The 16,920-nt window shown below is 46.9% G+C and overlaps 1 protein-coding gene across 7 annotated transcripts in view; it reads left to right on the top strand.

The window, feature by feature from the left end:
• LOC118641444 (protein CLEC16A) overlaps window positions 1-16,920 on the top strand; it is a 164,926-nt gene that overhangs the window by 102,752 nt on the left and 45,254 nt on the right. For all 7 annotated transcript variants that reach the window (XM_036278690.1, XM_036278691.1, XM_036278692.1 and 4 more), the window contains one exon: window positions 3,976-4,096. In XM_036278690.1, the coding sequence (XP_036134583.1) occupies window positions 3,976-4,096 (121 nt within the window). The remainder of the gene's footprint in view (window positions 1-3,975; window positions 4,097-16,920) is intronic.

Here is a 16,920-nt window from a genome sequence, read left to right as displayed (position 1 = left end):
TCTCTCTCTTCCCCCCCTCCCCCCTCCAGCTCTATCTGAAGATTAATGTAAAAATATTCTCGGGTGAGGATTAAAAAAATAAAACCACAATTTTTGTTTATTGCTAATGACCTTGAGGAAATAGGATATTTTGCTTTATTCTTTAGATGTGTATTACTCATTAAAAATACAATGGCATCTCATAAAGTTTCAAAAGTAGAGGGAAAGAATTTCCCATGATTTCATCACCCTAAACAATCAACACTTAGACATTTTTGTGTCTTTTCCCTATCTTTGCAAACATATTTTCATGGACAGTGACCTTGCTTTTATTCTCACACCTCTTTCTCTTCCCATTATAAAGCAAGAAGTTTGTCATGTGGTAATACAATTTTAATAAGTCTAATTTCTTACTGGTGCATAAAAGTGTATCTGGTGACTTCTGCCATAATTTACTTAGGTATTTTCCTGCTGGTAGACATTTTGGTTGCTTGCAGTGTTACATTATTTTCAACTAAACTGTAATGAGCAGCTTCACAGTGTTTTCTTTCTTTTGGCTTATTTCTTTAGGATAAGTTCCCAGAAGTGGAATTTCTGGTTCAAAGGGTATGAACATTTTTGTGTGTGTGACTCTACATATTGCCAGATTGCTTTCCCAGTGGGCTGTGCCCACTTTAAACTGCTTCAGCATTCTTTTAAGAATGACTGACTTTCATAGTCACATCCACGGTCTTGGTGGGCTGCTAAACTGCGTGACTGTTGCCTAAACTCAGCGGCTTGCAAATGCAGCAGGGGAAGTGGGGGAGAGGGCTCGAACTGAGCATTTGATCCAGGGTCAGCCCCAGGGCTTGGTGTCACCTGCACTATGTTGTTGCATGTTTGTAGTGGCCCCGTGGTCTCAGGGGTGGTGGGTCCCCATTTCCAGAGCTTGAGCCTGGGCTCGGGGAATTCATGTGACTCACCTGACCCCAGGTTGTCTGACTGAATCCGTCCTCCTGCCCCACTGATCAGACTCCATCCCCCAGGACTCTCCTTGACAGAGTTTGCTGCCCTGTGAACTGAAGCAAACTGGAGAAGCTTAGTAAACTGTCACGCCTTTCCAAATGTAATCTGTTCTTCCAGAGTCAGTCTTCCTGGCATTTTGTAGAAGCACCTGAAAAAATAATAATTCCTTTTTGGTAGTACTTTTTAATTTGCATGTTTATTTAGCCAAGTAAAGAAAAGCACTCAGTAGACGCCTGGGTCCCAAGCCTTAAATTTGTTAAAGGCAATGGCATGTGGTTGGAAGAACGTAGACTTTGGGAGTCTGATTAGTAATTGAGTCACCTTGAGCAGGTTGCCTAACATCTCTGGGCTTTCATTTCCTGTCTGTAAAATGAGAACCAAGCAGGTCCGTAAAAGGCTCAAATGAGATGACACAATATAGCCCCAACCCTTACCTGGCAGGCTGTGGGTAGCAGGGGGCATGGTTATCGTTTTAGGGGGTAGTGGGATGAATTTGATTACCCTTATCCTGGTATCTTATCTTTCTTTTGTGAATTCTTGGGAGTTGTGTTGCTGGCCAAAGTGCCTGCCAGACCCTGTAGTCCTCAGTGGGAGCCCAGCTTTCATCCAGGCGGAGCATCGGCCCTGTGAGAATCGGCCCTTCTCACATTCATGGGTGGTGGCTTCTCATATGTTTTATATTCTGCTTTATATTTATTTTATTTTATTTTATTATTATTTTGTATTGCTGGAAATTCTTCCATTTGTTGCTTGAAGAGCAAAAGCAGATGTTTTACCAAAAAAGGTCTACATTAAGAGCCAAATTTCTAACTCCTTTAATAGTGGAAGGTTCCGGTTTTCAGAGTGTTGGGCTGGCTATAAGCTACATGCACTTGTCTTTCGTCATCCCCCGTTTAGGGTCCTCCTTGATTTCTCTGCCTTCAGAACCCCGAGAGGAATGGGTTTTTGACAGTGAAATGAAGCATCCACTCAATTCGGACCTGTCTGTCATGGGTCTTTGTCCTTCTTTTTCCCTCATCTCCAGGGTCTCAAACTGCCACCTAGTTCAGGTGCCCACCCACATCTTGGGCTTTGCACTTGGGCTGGTGCAGGCATTTGAATTTCCCTGTGTGCTTGGTTAAGTGACACGGTGTCAGATTTCCCAGCTCAGCCACTCAGTAGCTGCATGAACTTAGATTTCTCTGCCCTTCGCTCCGTTTCTTCCTGCATAAAATCTTTGTGTTGCAATAAAGTACCCATGTTGCCTGCACACAATAGAAGCTTAATGAACAAAAGCTGTTTTTTTTTTTAATGAAAGTATACCTCTTCTTCTGATTGTTTCAGATGTCTTTATGAAGACTGCTTTAAAAAACTAAGATCACATCAGTACTAATGCCACCACCACTGCCACCACCATCATCATTAGAATACAAAAGCTTGTCTTTCTCTAGGGCTCACAGTTGGCAGAGGGGAGTCATGACCTCAGATTAGGTCCAGGCAGTAGGATTGTTCTTCTAGTTATCTACATTAGATTAAGTGATCAGCCCAAGATCTCCTGCTGGTTTTGGGCCCAGGCAGGCCTGGGGTTAGGCCTGCCAAAGGGCATCTTTGCTGCCTTTGTCAGGAGCCCTTGTTTTGGGAGGCACCTTGTCATATAAAGGGTAGCCTCTCCTTTCAATCTGCCAGGCCGGTAGCCCTCGGAACTGTAAACAAGAAGACCCAAAAGTGGGCTGGAATTCACCTTTGTGTGGCCCACCAGTAGCAACAGTGGTTTGTCTCCACTCTTTCTCCCATGCCCAGCTGGTGAGTGACTGGAGTAAAGGGTAGCTGCCCCTTTACAGAACACATGCTGGCTGCTTCATCCCCCACCCCCTACCCCAGCTTTATGTCAGAACCTCCTAGCAGCCCGGCGAGGTAGGGACTACCATCCCCACTTCACAGATGAGGACACTGAAGCTCACGGAAGTCAGAGGCCTTGCCCAGTGTGGTGTAGGTGGGAGTCCAATGCAGATCTTACATGTCAGTCTCCGGAGCGGTTTCCCTGTGTCCATCAGCTAAAGTCAGGGACAGTGGTCTGGAGGAGGCCTGCCCTGTGGACTGCCCTTCTGCTTCCTGGCCTCTGGTTGATGGACGAGTCAGCCCCAACCTAGGACTCAAGGGGAGGTGCCACCAGGGCAAGCTGGCCTGGGGTGAAGGCTGCTTTCTGCACAAACTTCTCTGGCTTCCGGGGCTTGGGATTCTGCTTTTTTTCCTGCTCTCTGAAAATGTCTAATGGCCACAGTGGGTTCTACCAGACATCTCTTCCACGGGCCAGGAGTCCCAGTGTTAATGGAGCCACCTCTGCTCCCAGAGTAGTGGCTGGGGAGGCCTGAGGGGCGCTCAGGGCACTAGCATCACTGCACACTTGCCTGGTGCCAGGTCTGCTGCCTCATCAGTGACACACACCCGGAGGAATGCCAGGAGACCTAGGCTCCAAGGTGACGGGGCTCATTCAGGGAGGGGCAGAAACAGAGTTTTAATGGGTCTGGCTGGCTCTGAGCCCCACAAGCATCCCCTTTCTTCTGCCACCCCTACCCCTATGTTCAATTGGTGGGACCTTGAAACAGGTCATAATTTAGATTTCCAAATTCCATGCTGGTTCAGTTGGAAGAGACCTGGTTCTAGCCCTCCCTAGATGTGTGCCTGGGGCAGATCATGTCACCTCCTTGGGTGTCATCAGGGTCACATGACACTAGGGTAAATGTCCTGGCAAGTGACAGGTGCCCAGTTGGGGTAAAGTGGTGCAAGTCTGAACCCGTGGATAACTGAAAAGAGGCTGTGCCCTTTGGGTGTTTTGTTTTTGTTTTTGTCTTGCTCTGAAAGCACCAGAGCCATGATAATGGGAAAGGGGGAGAGGCAGGCTTTGTTTTGTTTGTTTTTAATGAAGTGTCATGGGGTGATTTTTCCCTGTGGAGCATCTCAACAAAATGACTGCAGTCTCATCCTTCTCTGTTCTATGCACTTTTCATTCAGGCCATCCGGGTGTTCTTCATGCTTCGTTCCCTGTCACTGCAACTTCGAGGGGAGCCGGAGACCCAATTACCACTGATGCGCGAGGAAGATCTGATCAAAACTGATGATGTCCTAGATCTCAGTGAGTTGGCTGTTTGAGTCACAGCAAGGGGGACACCGACATGCTGACTCACATGTCACTGGGAGGGTTAGTGTGTGACCTGCATTTTGTACGGGGTGGATCTGTCACCTTGAGATAACAGAATGTGCATGTCCCATAAAACTTTCACAGAAAGGGACCCAGATTATGGGCAACTTGATTCTGGGTTTGTGGGTTCTGCTCTCCGGAGACCAGGCGGAGCTGTGCGGGTGGTTTGCTAAAGATCTGTACAGGGGCTTTGGGGATGCTCAAGCTCCAGGATCCCCATCTTCCATATAATCATAGCAGCATCAGTTTGATTGGTTTTGTTTATTAAGGGTTTTCTGTATGATCACAACAATTAAAGGGTTCTGCTGCTTGAAGAAAAAAAAAAAAAATAGAAAGAAAGCTAGCTTTCAGAAATGTAAATTATATCCTGACAAGATGGCTCAGTTGGTTGGAGCATCGGCCCATACACCAAAAGGCTGTGGGTTTGATTCCCTGACTGGGCACATATGTAGGTTGCAGATTTGCTCCCTGGTTGGGGCACGTACAGGAGGCAGCTGATAGATGTTTCTCTCTCACGTTAATGTTTCTTTCTCTCTAAACGTATCCTCGAGTGAAAATTAAAAAAAAAAAAAATGCAGCCCTGGCTGGTTTGGCTCAGTGGTTAGATGTCGGCATGTGGACCAAAGGGCCTTGGGTTTGATTCCCGGTCAAGGGCACCTACCTGGGTTGCAGGTTCAATCTCTGGCCCTGGTCAGGGTCGTGTGGGAGGCAACCAATTGATGTGTTTCTTTCACATCTATGTTTCTCTCTCTCTCCCCTCCCTCCCTCCCTACCCCCCTTTCTCCTTTCCACTCTATCTAAAAAAATCAATGGAAAAATATCCTCCGATAAGGATTAACAAAAGAAAAAATAAAATATGCAAATCACCAGCATTTAGGTAGGGATGAAAGCTTTTGAGGCCAAAGAACTATGTACTCAGCCTGAAACCTTGTGCTATTTATTTCACCATACAATGCAGCATGAGGCTGAGATTTAAAGGAGAGAGCAGGTATAAAGTCTTGTCATTTTCCCATAACCCTCCTCGTGTTCACATAGCTCTCTCCTCCATTTGCTGTGGGGCAGACAAGATAGTTTTCTGCTTCTTAAAGACATTGTGGTATATTAGGACTCTTCAGTTATAAAAAACAGAAAACCCAACATAGGCTTGCTTAAGGAAAAAGGGGAGTTGGCTGGTATCACTGAAAGTCCAGGATTAGCTGCCTTCCGGTGTGGCAGGATCTAGGTACTCAAGCAGTGTCATCAGGAAACTACCACCCTCCATTTTCCAGCTCTCCTTTCCTCTGTTCTGGCTTTATCCTCAGGAGGGTTCTCACCGGGTAGTGACAATGGCCATTAGCAGCTCCAAGATCTGTGGAACCAGCTAAGCAGACCTGACAGAAGCAGAGCTTCTCTTTCCCTTTTATAGAAGTCCAGGGCAGTGCTCTCATTGGCCCAGCTTGGGTCATATGACCATCCCTGAACCAGTCAGTGAGTCAGAGGAATGTGACTTACTGATTGGCTAGGCTAAGGTCACATGCCTGGAGCTGGAAGTGGGGGCCTGTTCCTTTTGAGCCCCATCACCTGAGAGTGGAGAAGGAAGGCGCCCTCAAGGGAAACTCATAAAGAAGAGGTGGAAACTGAGTAGGCGGGAACAGCAAATGGCCATTCTTTGTCGTGTATGGTGAGGAGAGGGTCCTTGTTTTAAATCAACTTTATGAAGTATAATTTACATCTAATAAAATTTACCAAGAGTAGTGTACAATGAATGAGTTTTGACAAAATGATTCAGTTGTGTGACCAGTTTTTGTGCTATAGACCACTGAGTGTTGGCTTTAAGCCAGATACCCCTCCCTGCTCTATATTCCCTCAAGCAAATGGCGGAAACACTCACAGCATCTGTTTTCTTACCTAGGAGATGAGGGTGACCAACCTTCCTTATATTCAGGGTTGTTTTGACATTTGAGTGAAATATAATATGAAATATAACTTGACCAAGCATCCTGCCTAGCATATAACTATTCTCAGGAAATTGTAGTTAGTATTACCCACAAATTAAATGAGGTGAAGCATATAAAGATCAGAGTAACTGATTATTATGAGTTTACCTGGTTGTCTAGCTTCTTTTTCTGCTTCTTCTTGTTTATGTTCTTATTTCCTTATTTTTCTTGGAATCACAAAGAAGCTATGTCCCCTCTGTGCTCTACGCCCATCTCCTTTGGCCCTTTCACTCTTGAGAAATGGCCACAGCCCTGGCCAGTTGGGCTCAGAGGTTAGAGCATCGGCCTGCGGTCCAGAGAAGCCCAGGTTCGGTTCCCGCTAAGGGCACGTACCTTGGTTGTAGTTTGTCCCCGGCCCTGGTTGGGTCGTGCGGGAGGCGGCCACTTGATGTGTCCCTTTCACGTTGATGTTTCTCTCTCTCTCTCTCCCTCCCTCCCACTCTATCTGAACAAAAAATGGAAAAATGTCCTCGAGTGAGGATAAAAAAAAAAAGTAAAAGAAATGGCCACAGTGCGTTCTATAAGGGTTTAGATCCATCTAGTTTTCTGAAGAACTACAAACTGGTCTTTCTCTGATCTGATTCAAGGAAAGAGAGGGAAACAGCTTGCTTTAAAGAGGGCTGCTGTGTTCTATTTGAAAATGGAATTAAATTTTATGCTGGTAACTCGTGTTTCCTCCCTTTCCCACCAAAAATGGCCTGCTGAAATAAAGGTTAAAAGTATTTCACTTATCGCCCTGGCCGGTTTGGCTCAGTGGTTAGAGCGTTGGCCTGTGGTCCGGAGAGACCGGGGTTCGGTTCCCGCTAAGGGCACGTACCTCGGTTGCAGTTTGTCCCCGACCCTGGTTGGTTGTGCGGGTGGCAGCCACTCGATGTGTCCCTTTCACATCGATGTTTCTCTCTCTCTCTGTTCGTCTCTCTCCCTCCCACTCTACCTGAACAAAAAATGGAAAAATGTCCTCGGGTGAGGATTTAAAAAAAAAAAAAAGTATTTCACTTATCAATTTTAATTGATTAGATTCCTAGTTGAGATCAGGTAACTGAACCTTTTTGGGTAGCTGGCCATTAAGAAAGTAATGGCTGCCTGGCCAGTGTGGCTTAGTGGTTGAGCATCGACTCATGCACCAAGAGGTCACCAGTCAGGGCACATGTCCAGGTTGTGGGACAAATCCTCAGTGAGGGGCATGCAGGAAGCGGCCAGTCAATGTTCTTTCTCTCCTTCTCCCTTCCTTTCTCTCTACAAATCAATAAAAAAGAAAAAGAAAGTAATGGCTGTCTTTCTTTACCCAGCCTGATTGCAAGTTATGTCTTTGCTAAAGAGAATACCATCCAGAAAGTATTGGGAATTATGGATTTTACAAGTACATGGTACTTGAATAAGATCTTCATGTGTTGTTGACCATGTGTGTGATTGTTTTTAAATGTTGGAGCTTCTCACCTTCCATTGGGGAAAAATTAGCATGCTTTACGTTTCACAAAATGTCCTTGCGTATACAAAATGAAGGAAGCATCATGATGTAGGTGAAGGCATTTGTATTTGCTGAATGACTGGAAGCTGGGCACACTTTTTTTATTTATTTATTGTATTTAAAAAAAAATTTTTTTTTATTGATTTTAGAGAGAGAGGAAATGAGAGGGGGAGAGATAGAAACATCGATGAGAGAGAACATCGATTGGCCACCTCCTGCATGCCCCCAACTGGGGATCAGGCCCACAACCTGGGCACGTTCCCTGACCGGGAATCGAACCAGTTACCTCTTGGTGCATGGGTCGATGCTCAACCACTGAGCCACACCAGCCAGGCTGGGCACACTTCTTAAGAGCTTTGTGTTTCGTCTCCCTAACAAAAAATAAAAGGAAGCTGACTCAGAAAGAAATGTTTGGGGTTGGTCAGCTTTTATTTAAGGGGATATGGTCTGACGTGCACAGCAGGAAGAGGTGATTTAGAGTGTGTTTACTAAATTTGTCACACTTTGGTAAGAAACCACAGTAGAAGAGCCATCAGAAGCCATCTCACATGTCAGCTCACCAGCAGCAGGCCTCTAAGCCAGGTATGGCAGGTGAGCTCTGGTGGGGTGACTTCTGACGAGGAGCATCAAAGACACCATCAACCTGTAATCACGCCTCCAGAAGAAAGCAAACTGTGCTTAAAACCAGTTTTGTTTTCACTGGAGAAGAGAGTGGTGGGGCAGAGGTTGCAAGCTGGCAGCTGGGAAGGAGGGAAGGGACGGAGGGAGGGAGGGAAGGAAGGAGGAAAGAAGGATAGAAAGGGGGAGGGGAAGAGACGATAGACTAGATAAAGTAAATTAGATTTTTTTTAGAGAAAACAACATGAATCTCTATATACCCAGTCTTCAGCTTTAATAGTTACTACCCTTTTGCTAAGTCTCATTGTATCCCCCCTTTTCTCTTTTTAAAATATGGCCCTCCAGAGTGTATTAAAGCCAATGGAAGACATCATATTATTGCATCTATAAATACTTCTAACAGATAGGGTCTTTGGTTAATCTTCTTAATTGAATTGGTTGCCACCATTGCAAATTGTGAGCTGCTCTAGCCCCTCTGCTGCTCTGGGTGGAGCCACAGGAGGGGGGAAGGAAGGCAGCCACCAGATGGGGGGACCTGTGCTCTCTTGTGTTCTGCCACCCTGGTCCCACTGACATTTGATTTTGCAGTCTCCGGGTGAAGTAATCAGCTCTGTGACCTTGCTCAGCATCTTCATGCTTGTGAGGCCCAGTGACCTTGCCTTTAAAACAGTTCTAAAAGACCAAGCAAGGACCATTGAAGATCAAATAAGAAAATATATGTAAAGCACATAGCACTGCGCTTGGCACATAGTAGGTGCTCAGTGAATGAGAGCTGGTTGTCATCCCTGTTGCAGCTGCTGAGTAACAAGATGTAACTCGTACTGTGGGCACCAAAAGGTGGGCCTTTTCTGCTTTAACAATGCTTTGAAGAACATATCCTGAAATATTCAAACTTGTACATCACATATATGATGGCACTGTTTTGCGGGGTAAGAAAGGCAGTTCTGGCTGCTTAGGCTGAGATGAAGGGAGCTTGCCCTCCTGTCCAGGTAGGGCACACCTGTACATTTACCAACAAGCCTGTTGATCAACAGACAGTTCCTGGTAGTGCTCTGAGGACAAGCAGGCTTCAAGGAGAATACAGGTTCCTGCCTGGATTGGCTTTGGAGCCTTTTCAAAGGAGTCTTGCCTGTTTCCAAATAACATGGGCAGTCTCAGTATGATGAAGTCCCCCCATTATCCAAACACCCTAAGGAGATACCAGGCAACCAGGCATTCTCAGGAAACTTCTGGGTTCCTTCCCCACCTGATCTATGTGGGCATTTGACCTTTACATAATTGTGGCCATGCCATGTACTGCATGCCCCTGATCTTGTATTCTAATTTTTTAAATTCACTTATGAAATCCATCCATTCATTCAACTACTTTTGGAGTACCTATTGTATGCCAGGCACACTGTTGGGAGCTGGGATGTGATAGTGAGCTAAAGCCAGACTTGGTCTCTGCTCTTATGATGCTTCTGGTTTGAAAGGTGAGAGGGGTAGGGGAGGTAAGGAAATAAATGTAAATGCACTATCGTTGAGATGGTTCTGTAGAGGTCATGAACAAGGGCTTGTGCTAGAGAGTAACTAGGAGAAAAGACCTTGTAACCTGATTAGGGAAGCCCTCTCCGGAGAGGTGCTGTGCAAAGGAGGGACCAAAAGGCACTATGGGAAAAAACAAAAATGAGGCCTGCCAGTTAGAGGGGATGGCAGAGGTGAGGCTGGAAGACAGGAGAGAGCTTGGTGTGTCCCAGGATCCTAAAGGTGGCCGGTGTGGCCGGCAGGTGAAGATCTGGGGGAAGAGGGCCGGAGAGGAACCAGATCTCGATTCCAGCGTAATGGGAAGCCACCAGAGGGTTCCTGCAGGGACATCTATCCTGAAAGTGCACTTCTAGAACTTGGAATTGCCAGGTCAGATGGTCTCAGCAGGGGCCTATGAGCCATACCAAGGGGGCCACGGAGCATGGTGATTATGAGCGTGGGCTTGGGAGCCAGACTGTGCCCAGAATGAAATCCCAGCTTTACCCCCTTGCCACTTGCCAGTGTGTGACCTTCGACCATAACTTAATCTTGATTCTTCAGTTTCCTCATCTGTGAAATGGGAGTTGTTGGGAGGAGCAGATGAGTTAATACATGTGATGTGCCTAGAACAGTGCCTGGCACAATTGTAGGGAAGCCATTTAGGAGGTTGTGCTAGCTTTGCATGGGCTGATGACATTTGGAAAAGAGGAATGGGGACACATTCTAGGGGCAGCATTTTGTGACGAATCCATCATGGATGCGGAAGACTTAGCTTTACTCGGGATTCTAAGCTTGGGAACAATTTGGGCAGCAAGAGGTGGGGGAATGGTGATTCCATAATCTGAGGGCCAGCCCTGGGGAGGAGATGGTTCCAGACAGACGATGACAAGGTTAGTTGGTGGCCAGGTGAGAGGTGCTGGAAGGCAGCTCGGCTGAGATGTCCAGGGAGTGGGTTGGAAGCCTCTTCTCTTTTGCCTCAGAAGCTGTTTTCCATGTTATCTCGTGTATTTCAGAATTGTTATGTTTAGTAACTTGTGTAATATTCCACTCGTGTAAAGTGGTCTCATGTATCCATTCCACAGTTGTTGGCACTTCCACTTCTGCTCTGTTACAACCAGGATGGCTGTTCCTCTAAGGCAGCTTGTCAGAACCCTGGGTCCGGTGGTCTGTGAGAAAGGTCCAACGCTCCAGACAGATGTCCCCAGATAAGCAGGTCTCTGTGCTCTAGATCTGATTCCTCACAGGCTGGACACATTTGCCAGGGGCTGGGGGCCTAGAGAATATCTATCTTAGTAGAGGACAGTGGTTCCCAGACCGTGGGACTTCATAGCCCTGTGAAATGCCCAATTAAAAATAAAACCCTGCCCTGGCCGGTTTGGCTCAGCGGTTAGAGCGTCGGCCTGCGGTCTGGAGAGACCCGGGTTCGGTTCCCGCTAAGGGCATGTACCTCGGTTGCAGTTTGTCCCCGGCCCTGGTTGGTCATGCGGGTGGCAACCACTCAATGTGTCCCTTCACGTCGATGTTTCTCTCTCTCTCTTCCTCTCTCTCCCTCCCGCTCGGGTGAGGATAAAAAAAAATAAAAATAGCCCTGGCCAGTTTGGCTCAGCGGTTAGAGCGTCGGCCTGCGGTCTGGAGAGACCCGGGTTCGGTTCCCGCTAAGGGCACGTACTTCGGTTGCAGTTTGTCCCCGGCCCTGGTTGGTCGTGCGGGTGGCAGCCACTCGATGTGTCCCTTCACGTCGATGTTTCTCTCTCTCCCTTCCTCTCTCTCCCTCCCACTCTATCTGTACAAAAAGTGGAAAAATATCCTCGGGTGAGGATAACAAAAAAATAAAAAATAAATAAAAATAAAAATAAAAATAAAACCCAACAAAGCCTGTAGGGATGGGATTGACAACTTTTTATTTCACCAAGTAGTCATGTTCAGAAAATAGCACTTAGGAACTATCATTTCACAAAAGAAAGGACACTACGAATACCAGATACATAGAAAGGACATCATTTCAGAATGAGGGACAGTCTTGTCAAGAAACAGCAGTGGAACTGTAGGCCCACATACTGTGCTTTAATAGGGTGTCTTTTCAAAAATCTCAAGTGTAGACCAATAACAGGAGCGAAAGCCAATGTCTGTCTTTTCTAGTTCAGTTTCTTTTGAGAGAGGCAAGCACTGATGACAGCATCACACAAACCAAAGTCAGATATTGCTATACTAAGTTCTGTGGGAGCAGGTAACAGAGATTATCCTGCCCAGAGGTCAGAGAGGCTTCTGAGGGTGAGAGACACATCTGAGGGCTGGGTGTGGATGTGGCTGCCAGGAAAGGACTTTGCAAAAGCAAAGGCCCTGGGGCCGATGAGGAGTTGAGGAGGATGAGAAATAGCTGTGTGGCCAGAGGGCAGGGCAGGAGAGAAGTTAAGCAGTGGTGAGATAAGGCTGAGGAGATTGCCCAGTGTGCAGGCCTTGTAGGTGTAGCAAAGATACAAGCATTATCCTAAATACAGTGAGAGGAGTTTTTAACCCGGGTAAATGGTCAGATTTGTACCTCAGATTGCCCCTCTGGCCTCAGTGTGAAGAGTAGATTTATGGTGTTGAGGGGAGGGGATAGTTACAGCAGGGAGCTCCTTGGGAGGCCAAGCATGCAAGACTTCTTGCAGAAGTATCCAAAAGGTGGTGCCCATGTGTTTCCCACACACCCTGGTTCACCACAGTGAATTGCCCTCGAGCACTGCTGTGTTCTGCTCTGTGGCCTGGATGCAGACACTTTATTGCAAGGAGGCCCATTCTGTTTGATCTAGCTTTTCCCTGGAACCCAAGCCATCGTGCCTTTGAAGCTAATTATTAACAATAGTAACACTATTTCAGTTGTTCTTTGTTGGCAAGGCAGGCTGCTGTGGACCTTCCATCTGCTTTCCTTCTGGCTGTTTCTAGCCTGGGACCTGCCTCTTCAAAAAGGGGCTGAGGGTATGGTGGAACCTTGGGTCCCAGAAAAATACAGATTTAAGAGAGGACAGATCTGGCATCTGGATCCCAGCTCTGCCTCTTCCTCGCTGTGTGACCTTGGACAAATTGATTCTCCTCTCTGAGCCTCAGTTCCCTCATCAACAAAATGGGAGCAGTAATACCCACCTTTGCAGGATTATTGTAAGGCAGAACAGTAAGGTGTGTATAGAGCTTGCAGACTGCTGGCCCTCAGGCAGAGAGGCCCACAGATCAAATTTTATATTAGTAGTTGCCAACATTTTAAAATCAGAATGCTTTATTTTACAAACCCAGGTGTCCATCACTTTGAAAATTGGACAGTCTATCCCCATGGAGCCTCCATCCCCACAGGCAGCAGTCGGCATGCACCCTTCTCACCATCTGACCCGACAGTCTATCCCCATGGAGCCTCCACCCCCACAGGCAGCAGTCGGCATGCACCCTTCTCACCATCTCACCCGACAGTCTATCCCCATGGAGCCTCCATCCCCACAGGCAGCAGTCGGCATGCACCCTTCTCACCATCTCACCCGACAGTCTATCCCCATGGAGCCTCCACCCCCACAGGCAGCAGTCGGCATGCACCCTTCTCACCATCTCACCCGACAGTCTATCCCCATGGAGCCTCCACCCCCACAGGCAGCAGTCGGCATGCACCCTTCTCACCATCTCACTGTTTCCAGGACCCAGCTGCCTGCTCAGTGTCTCACACTAGCCATGAGCAAGCACAGTGGAACTTGATCCCCACAAACCTCCTCGCACAGCCTTTCTATCTATCAGTTGGTGGAGTTCCATCCTGGTGGCAAAATATTGAGACTCATACTTGACTCCCTTCTTTCTCTCAAACTGGATTTCCAGTTGGTCAGCATACCTGTTCGGCTCTTCCCTCCAGGTATATCCAGGTTCTGACCATCTCTTCCAACCCCACCCCTGAACATCTGTTTTTGCTACCATCATCTTTTACCTGGATTGTTAGAATAGCCTCATAGCCAGTCACTTGCTTCTGCCTTATCCCCTATAGTTCATTCTTGACACAGTATCCAATGTCATCCTCTTAAAATATGTCAGATCATGTCCTCCCTGTACTCAAAGTGGCCTCCAATTCATTATGACTAAAACCAGAGACCTTTATGACAATTACGAGGCTGAGCCTCACCTGGCCTTCTCTGCTTCCTCGCTGTTCTTCCAACACATCAGGTATGTTCCCGCCTCAGGGTCTTTGCTATGCTTGTGCCCACCTGCAAACTGGTCCTTCTGCAGAACAAGTGCAGCTGTGGACTCTTAGTAGGTTCACAGAAGCCCCCATGTGGCAACCATACTCCAAAGTCTCCATCTGTGTTTGAATTCTGGACCAAGTTTCTTTTCTTTATTATTCTTGTGTCTGTTGATGACTGTGAATGTGAATGTCATGAATGACCCTGCAGTGTTCTCCCATTTTCCTAGTTCCTGTCACTCTTTGTGCTTTGTCCCAGTGCCCTTGCAGGCGGGAGCTTTTAGGCCAGGTGGAAGTCCCTGGCTATATTCATCTAAGTGCCTAGAGATTTGTTTCCAGCAAGAGTGTTATGAAGCTCCCCAAGCAAGTTATGTGGTTTGATTGTAAGTCCCTGAAAATGTGAGCTCATTGATTTTCTTCTCTTGCAAGACCAGTGATAGTTTTGTGGTCCTGTCTGACAGTTCTGGACAGTTCTCTATGTTGCCTTATTTTGCTGATGTTCCAGTCATTGTCACATGCCTCATTCTGGCGAAAATGAGAAAATAGCATATAAATAATGAAGACCGTGAAAGGCAAATCCATTCTGTGAACCTACTAAGAGTCCACAGCTGCACTTGTTCTGCAGAAGGACCAGTTTGAAGGTGGGACATTCTAGAAGATAGCTGACTGGAAGTTTTTATAAAGGTGAATGTCATGGAAAACCAAAAATGTAGGGGGAGAGGGCTGGCGTACTGTCCTAGGTGATGGAAATGAAGAGACACGACACCTGTCAGCTTGGATTGGATCTTGGATTGGGGTCGTGGCTTTAAAGGATGTATTTTTGTAAAATTGGGGAAATTTTGCATATAGTTGTGATTAGATAATAAGATTAAGGTTGGTATTGAGTTTATTGGGCGTGATAATATGTGGTTTGGTGAGATATGTCATTATTCCTGGAAAGTGCGGGCTGAAGTGTTTAGGGATGAAGTGTCATGCTGCCTGCAACTCTGGAATGATTTACAAAGTAAAAGTGTATTAGTGTGTGTGTATAGTGAGAGGAAGCAAATGCAGCTCATTGTTAACAGTTGATGGATCCTGGTGAAGGGCATATGTGTGTTTATTGTGCGATTCTTTAAACTTTCGTGGACGCTTGAAAGTTTTCAAAATAGAAGTGAACAGAAGTAGCAAGAGGGAAATCAGCGTTTGAAAATCAACATTTAAAAAAATCCAACATTTAATTAATGAGGAATGTAATGTTTTAAGAACCAAGGGCCTGGATTCAGAAAACCCTGGGTTTGAATCCCAGCTATTTGCCCTTGAGCAAACTAATTAACCTCTCTGAGCGTTTCTTCCTCAGCTGTAAAAGGGGGGTGATTGTGCCTGCTTCAGGACTATTCTGTAGATTAAAAGAGAGAATCCATCAAAAATGTTCAGCAGCATGGGGGACAATCTGCCACAGTGTCAGCAACAACAAAAATAAATAAAAAAGAAAGTTGCAAAAATAAATAAACAAGATTAATATTTTTATAGAAGCTCAGCAGCGTGCTCCAGGTGCAGAAGCCATCCTGGTGAAACAGTCATCAGCATTCACCATCTGGACTATGCGTCTGCCGTTGAACTCTTTTCAAAGGTTCTCTGTGGGAGTTTTGACAAAGCCAAGCCTCGTGTTCTGTCCATAGGATGAAAAGTGGAGGAGGTCACACAGGCTTATTAATTAGATAAGTTTCTTGGAAAGATAACTTTTAGGAAGATGGGTGCCGGCTGACTAGAGAACTGAAACCTGCAGGGGAGGCTTGATGCAGACCCACTTGGCTCCTTGGGAGCAGCTTAGCTCAAGTGTTCAAGCATGGAGCCCCTGAGAAGTGGTTTGTGTAGTGCTGACGCCAAAGTAGACCAATGTAGTTAATGTGAAATCCTAGAGGCGAGAATGGACATGGTATTTCAAGTCTGCTATCCAGGTGAGTGTGGTTTTGTGGTTCTTCGGCCTGCACTTCCCGCTGTGTTTTGTCCTTAAAAGGAGTGCAGTCTACACGGGGTGTCCTCACATGTAGATGTGTGGCAGAGTACCCAGTGGGCATTCCCACCATCACCTGACCTGCCAACTTGGAACCACTCCTGACCCCTCAGCAGTTAGAGCCAGGAAGTCACCAGCCTTCTGTGTAGCTCTGCCCCTTCCCCACCCCAGGCTCTCTGTGCCCAATGTCTCCCATGTGGCATCCCAGCCCATGAGCTTGCCCCACTGGTCCATCCACCCTGCTGCCCATGTCTAAAAGACACAGCTAGCTCACCATCACTTCCCTGCTGTAAACTTTCATAGCTGCTTGGCACAGCTGCTGGACCTAGCCTTATCCCTCCACTCCTGCCTTCTGTTCTTACTATATTTGAGCCCACCTGGCTGTGATGCTGCCTGCAGGCTCCTGGACACAGCCTGCCTGTCACTTCCCACCTGTGACCCTTTGCCCAGGCTGTCCCCTTTGTCTGTTTTGCCCTCCTGGACCTCATTCCCAACCTTCTTCCTCCTCACTGCAGAATTAGGTAGCCCTCCTCCTCCTCTGCTCTCCCCAAGCCCACCTCACACATGCACTAACCACTTTGTTTTCTGTCCCTAGTGCCAGGCACAGGGCACAGGGCCTGGCACAAAGTGTGCACTCAAAGAGCGCTTGTTGGATTGAACTGATGAAAGTTTTACCAGTCACTGTATTCATAAAGATGTAAGGCACTTTCGTTAACACAAAAATGATGTTTCTGAATGTTGTTGAGCAATTTGGAGTGATCAGATTTGCAGTAAAAGAGTGATGTTTGGCCCTGGCCAGTTTGGCTCAGCAGTTAGAGCGTCGGCCTGCGGTCCAGAGAGACCCAGGTTCGGCTCCCACTAAGGGCACGTACCTCGGTTGCAGTTTGTCCCTGACCCTGGTTGGTCGTGCAGGTGGCAGCCACTCGATGTGTCCCTTTCACGTCTGTGTTTTTCTCTCTTTCCCTCCCACACTATCTGAACAAAAACTGGAAAAGTGTCCTCATTTGAGGG

Source organism: Molossus molossus, unplaced genomic scaffold, assembly GCF_014108415.1.
Source record: "Molossus molossus isolate mMolMol1 unplaced genomic scaffold, mMolMol1.p scaffold_m16_p_3, whole genome shotgun sequence".
Lineage (NCBI taxonomy): Eukaryota > Metazoa > Chordata > Mammalia > Chiroptera > Molossidae > Molossus > Molossus molossus.
The sequence above is the reverse complement of the archived record's forward strand: the minus strand, read 5'-3'. Positions and strand labels throughout refer to the sequence as shown.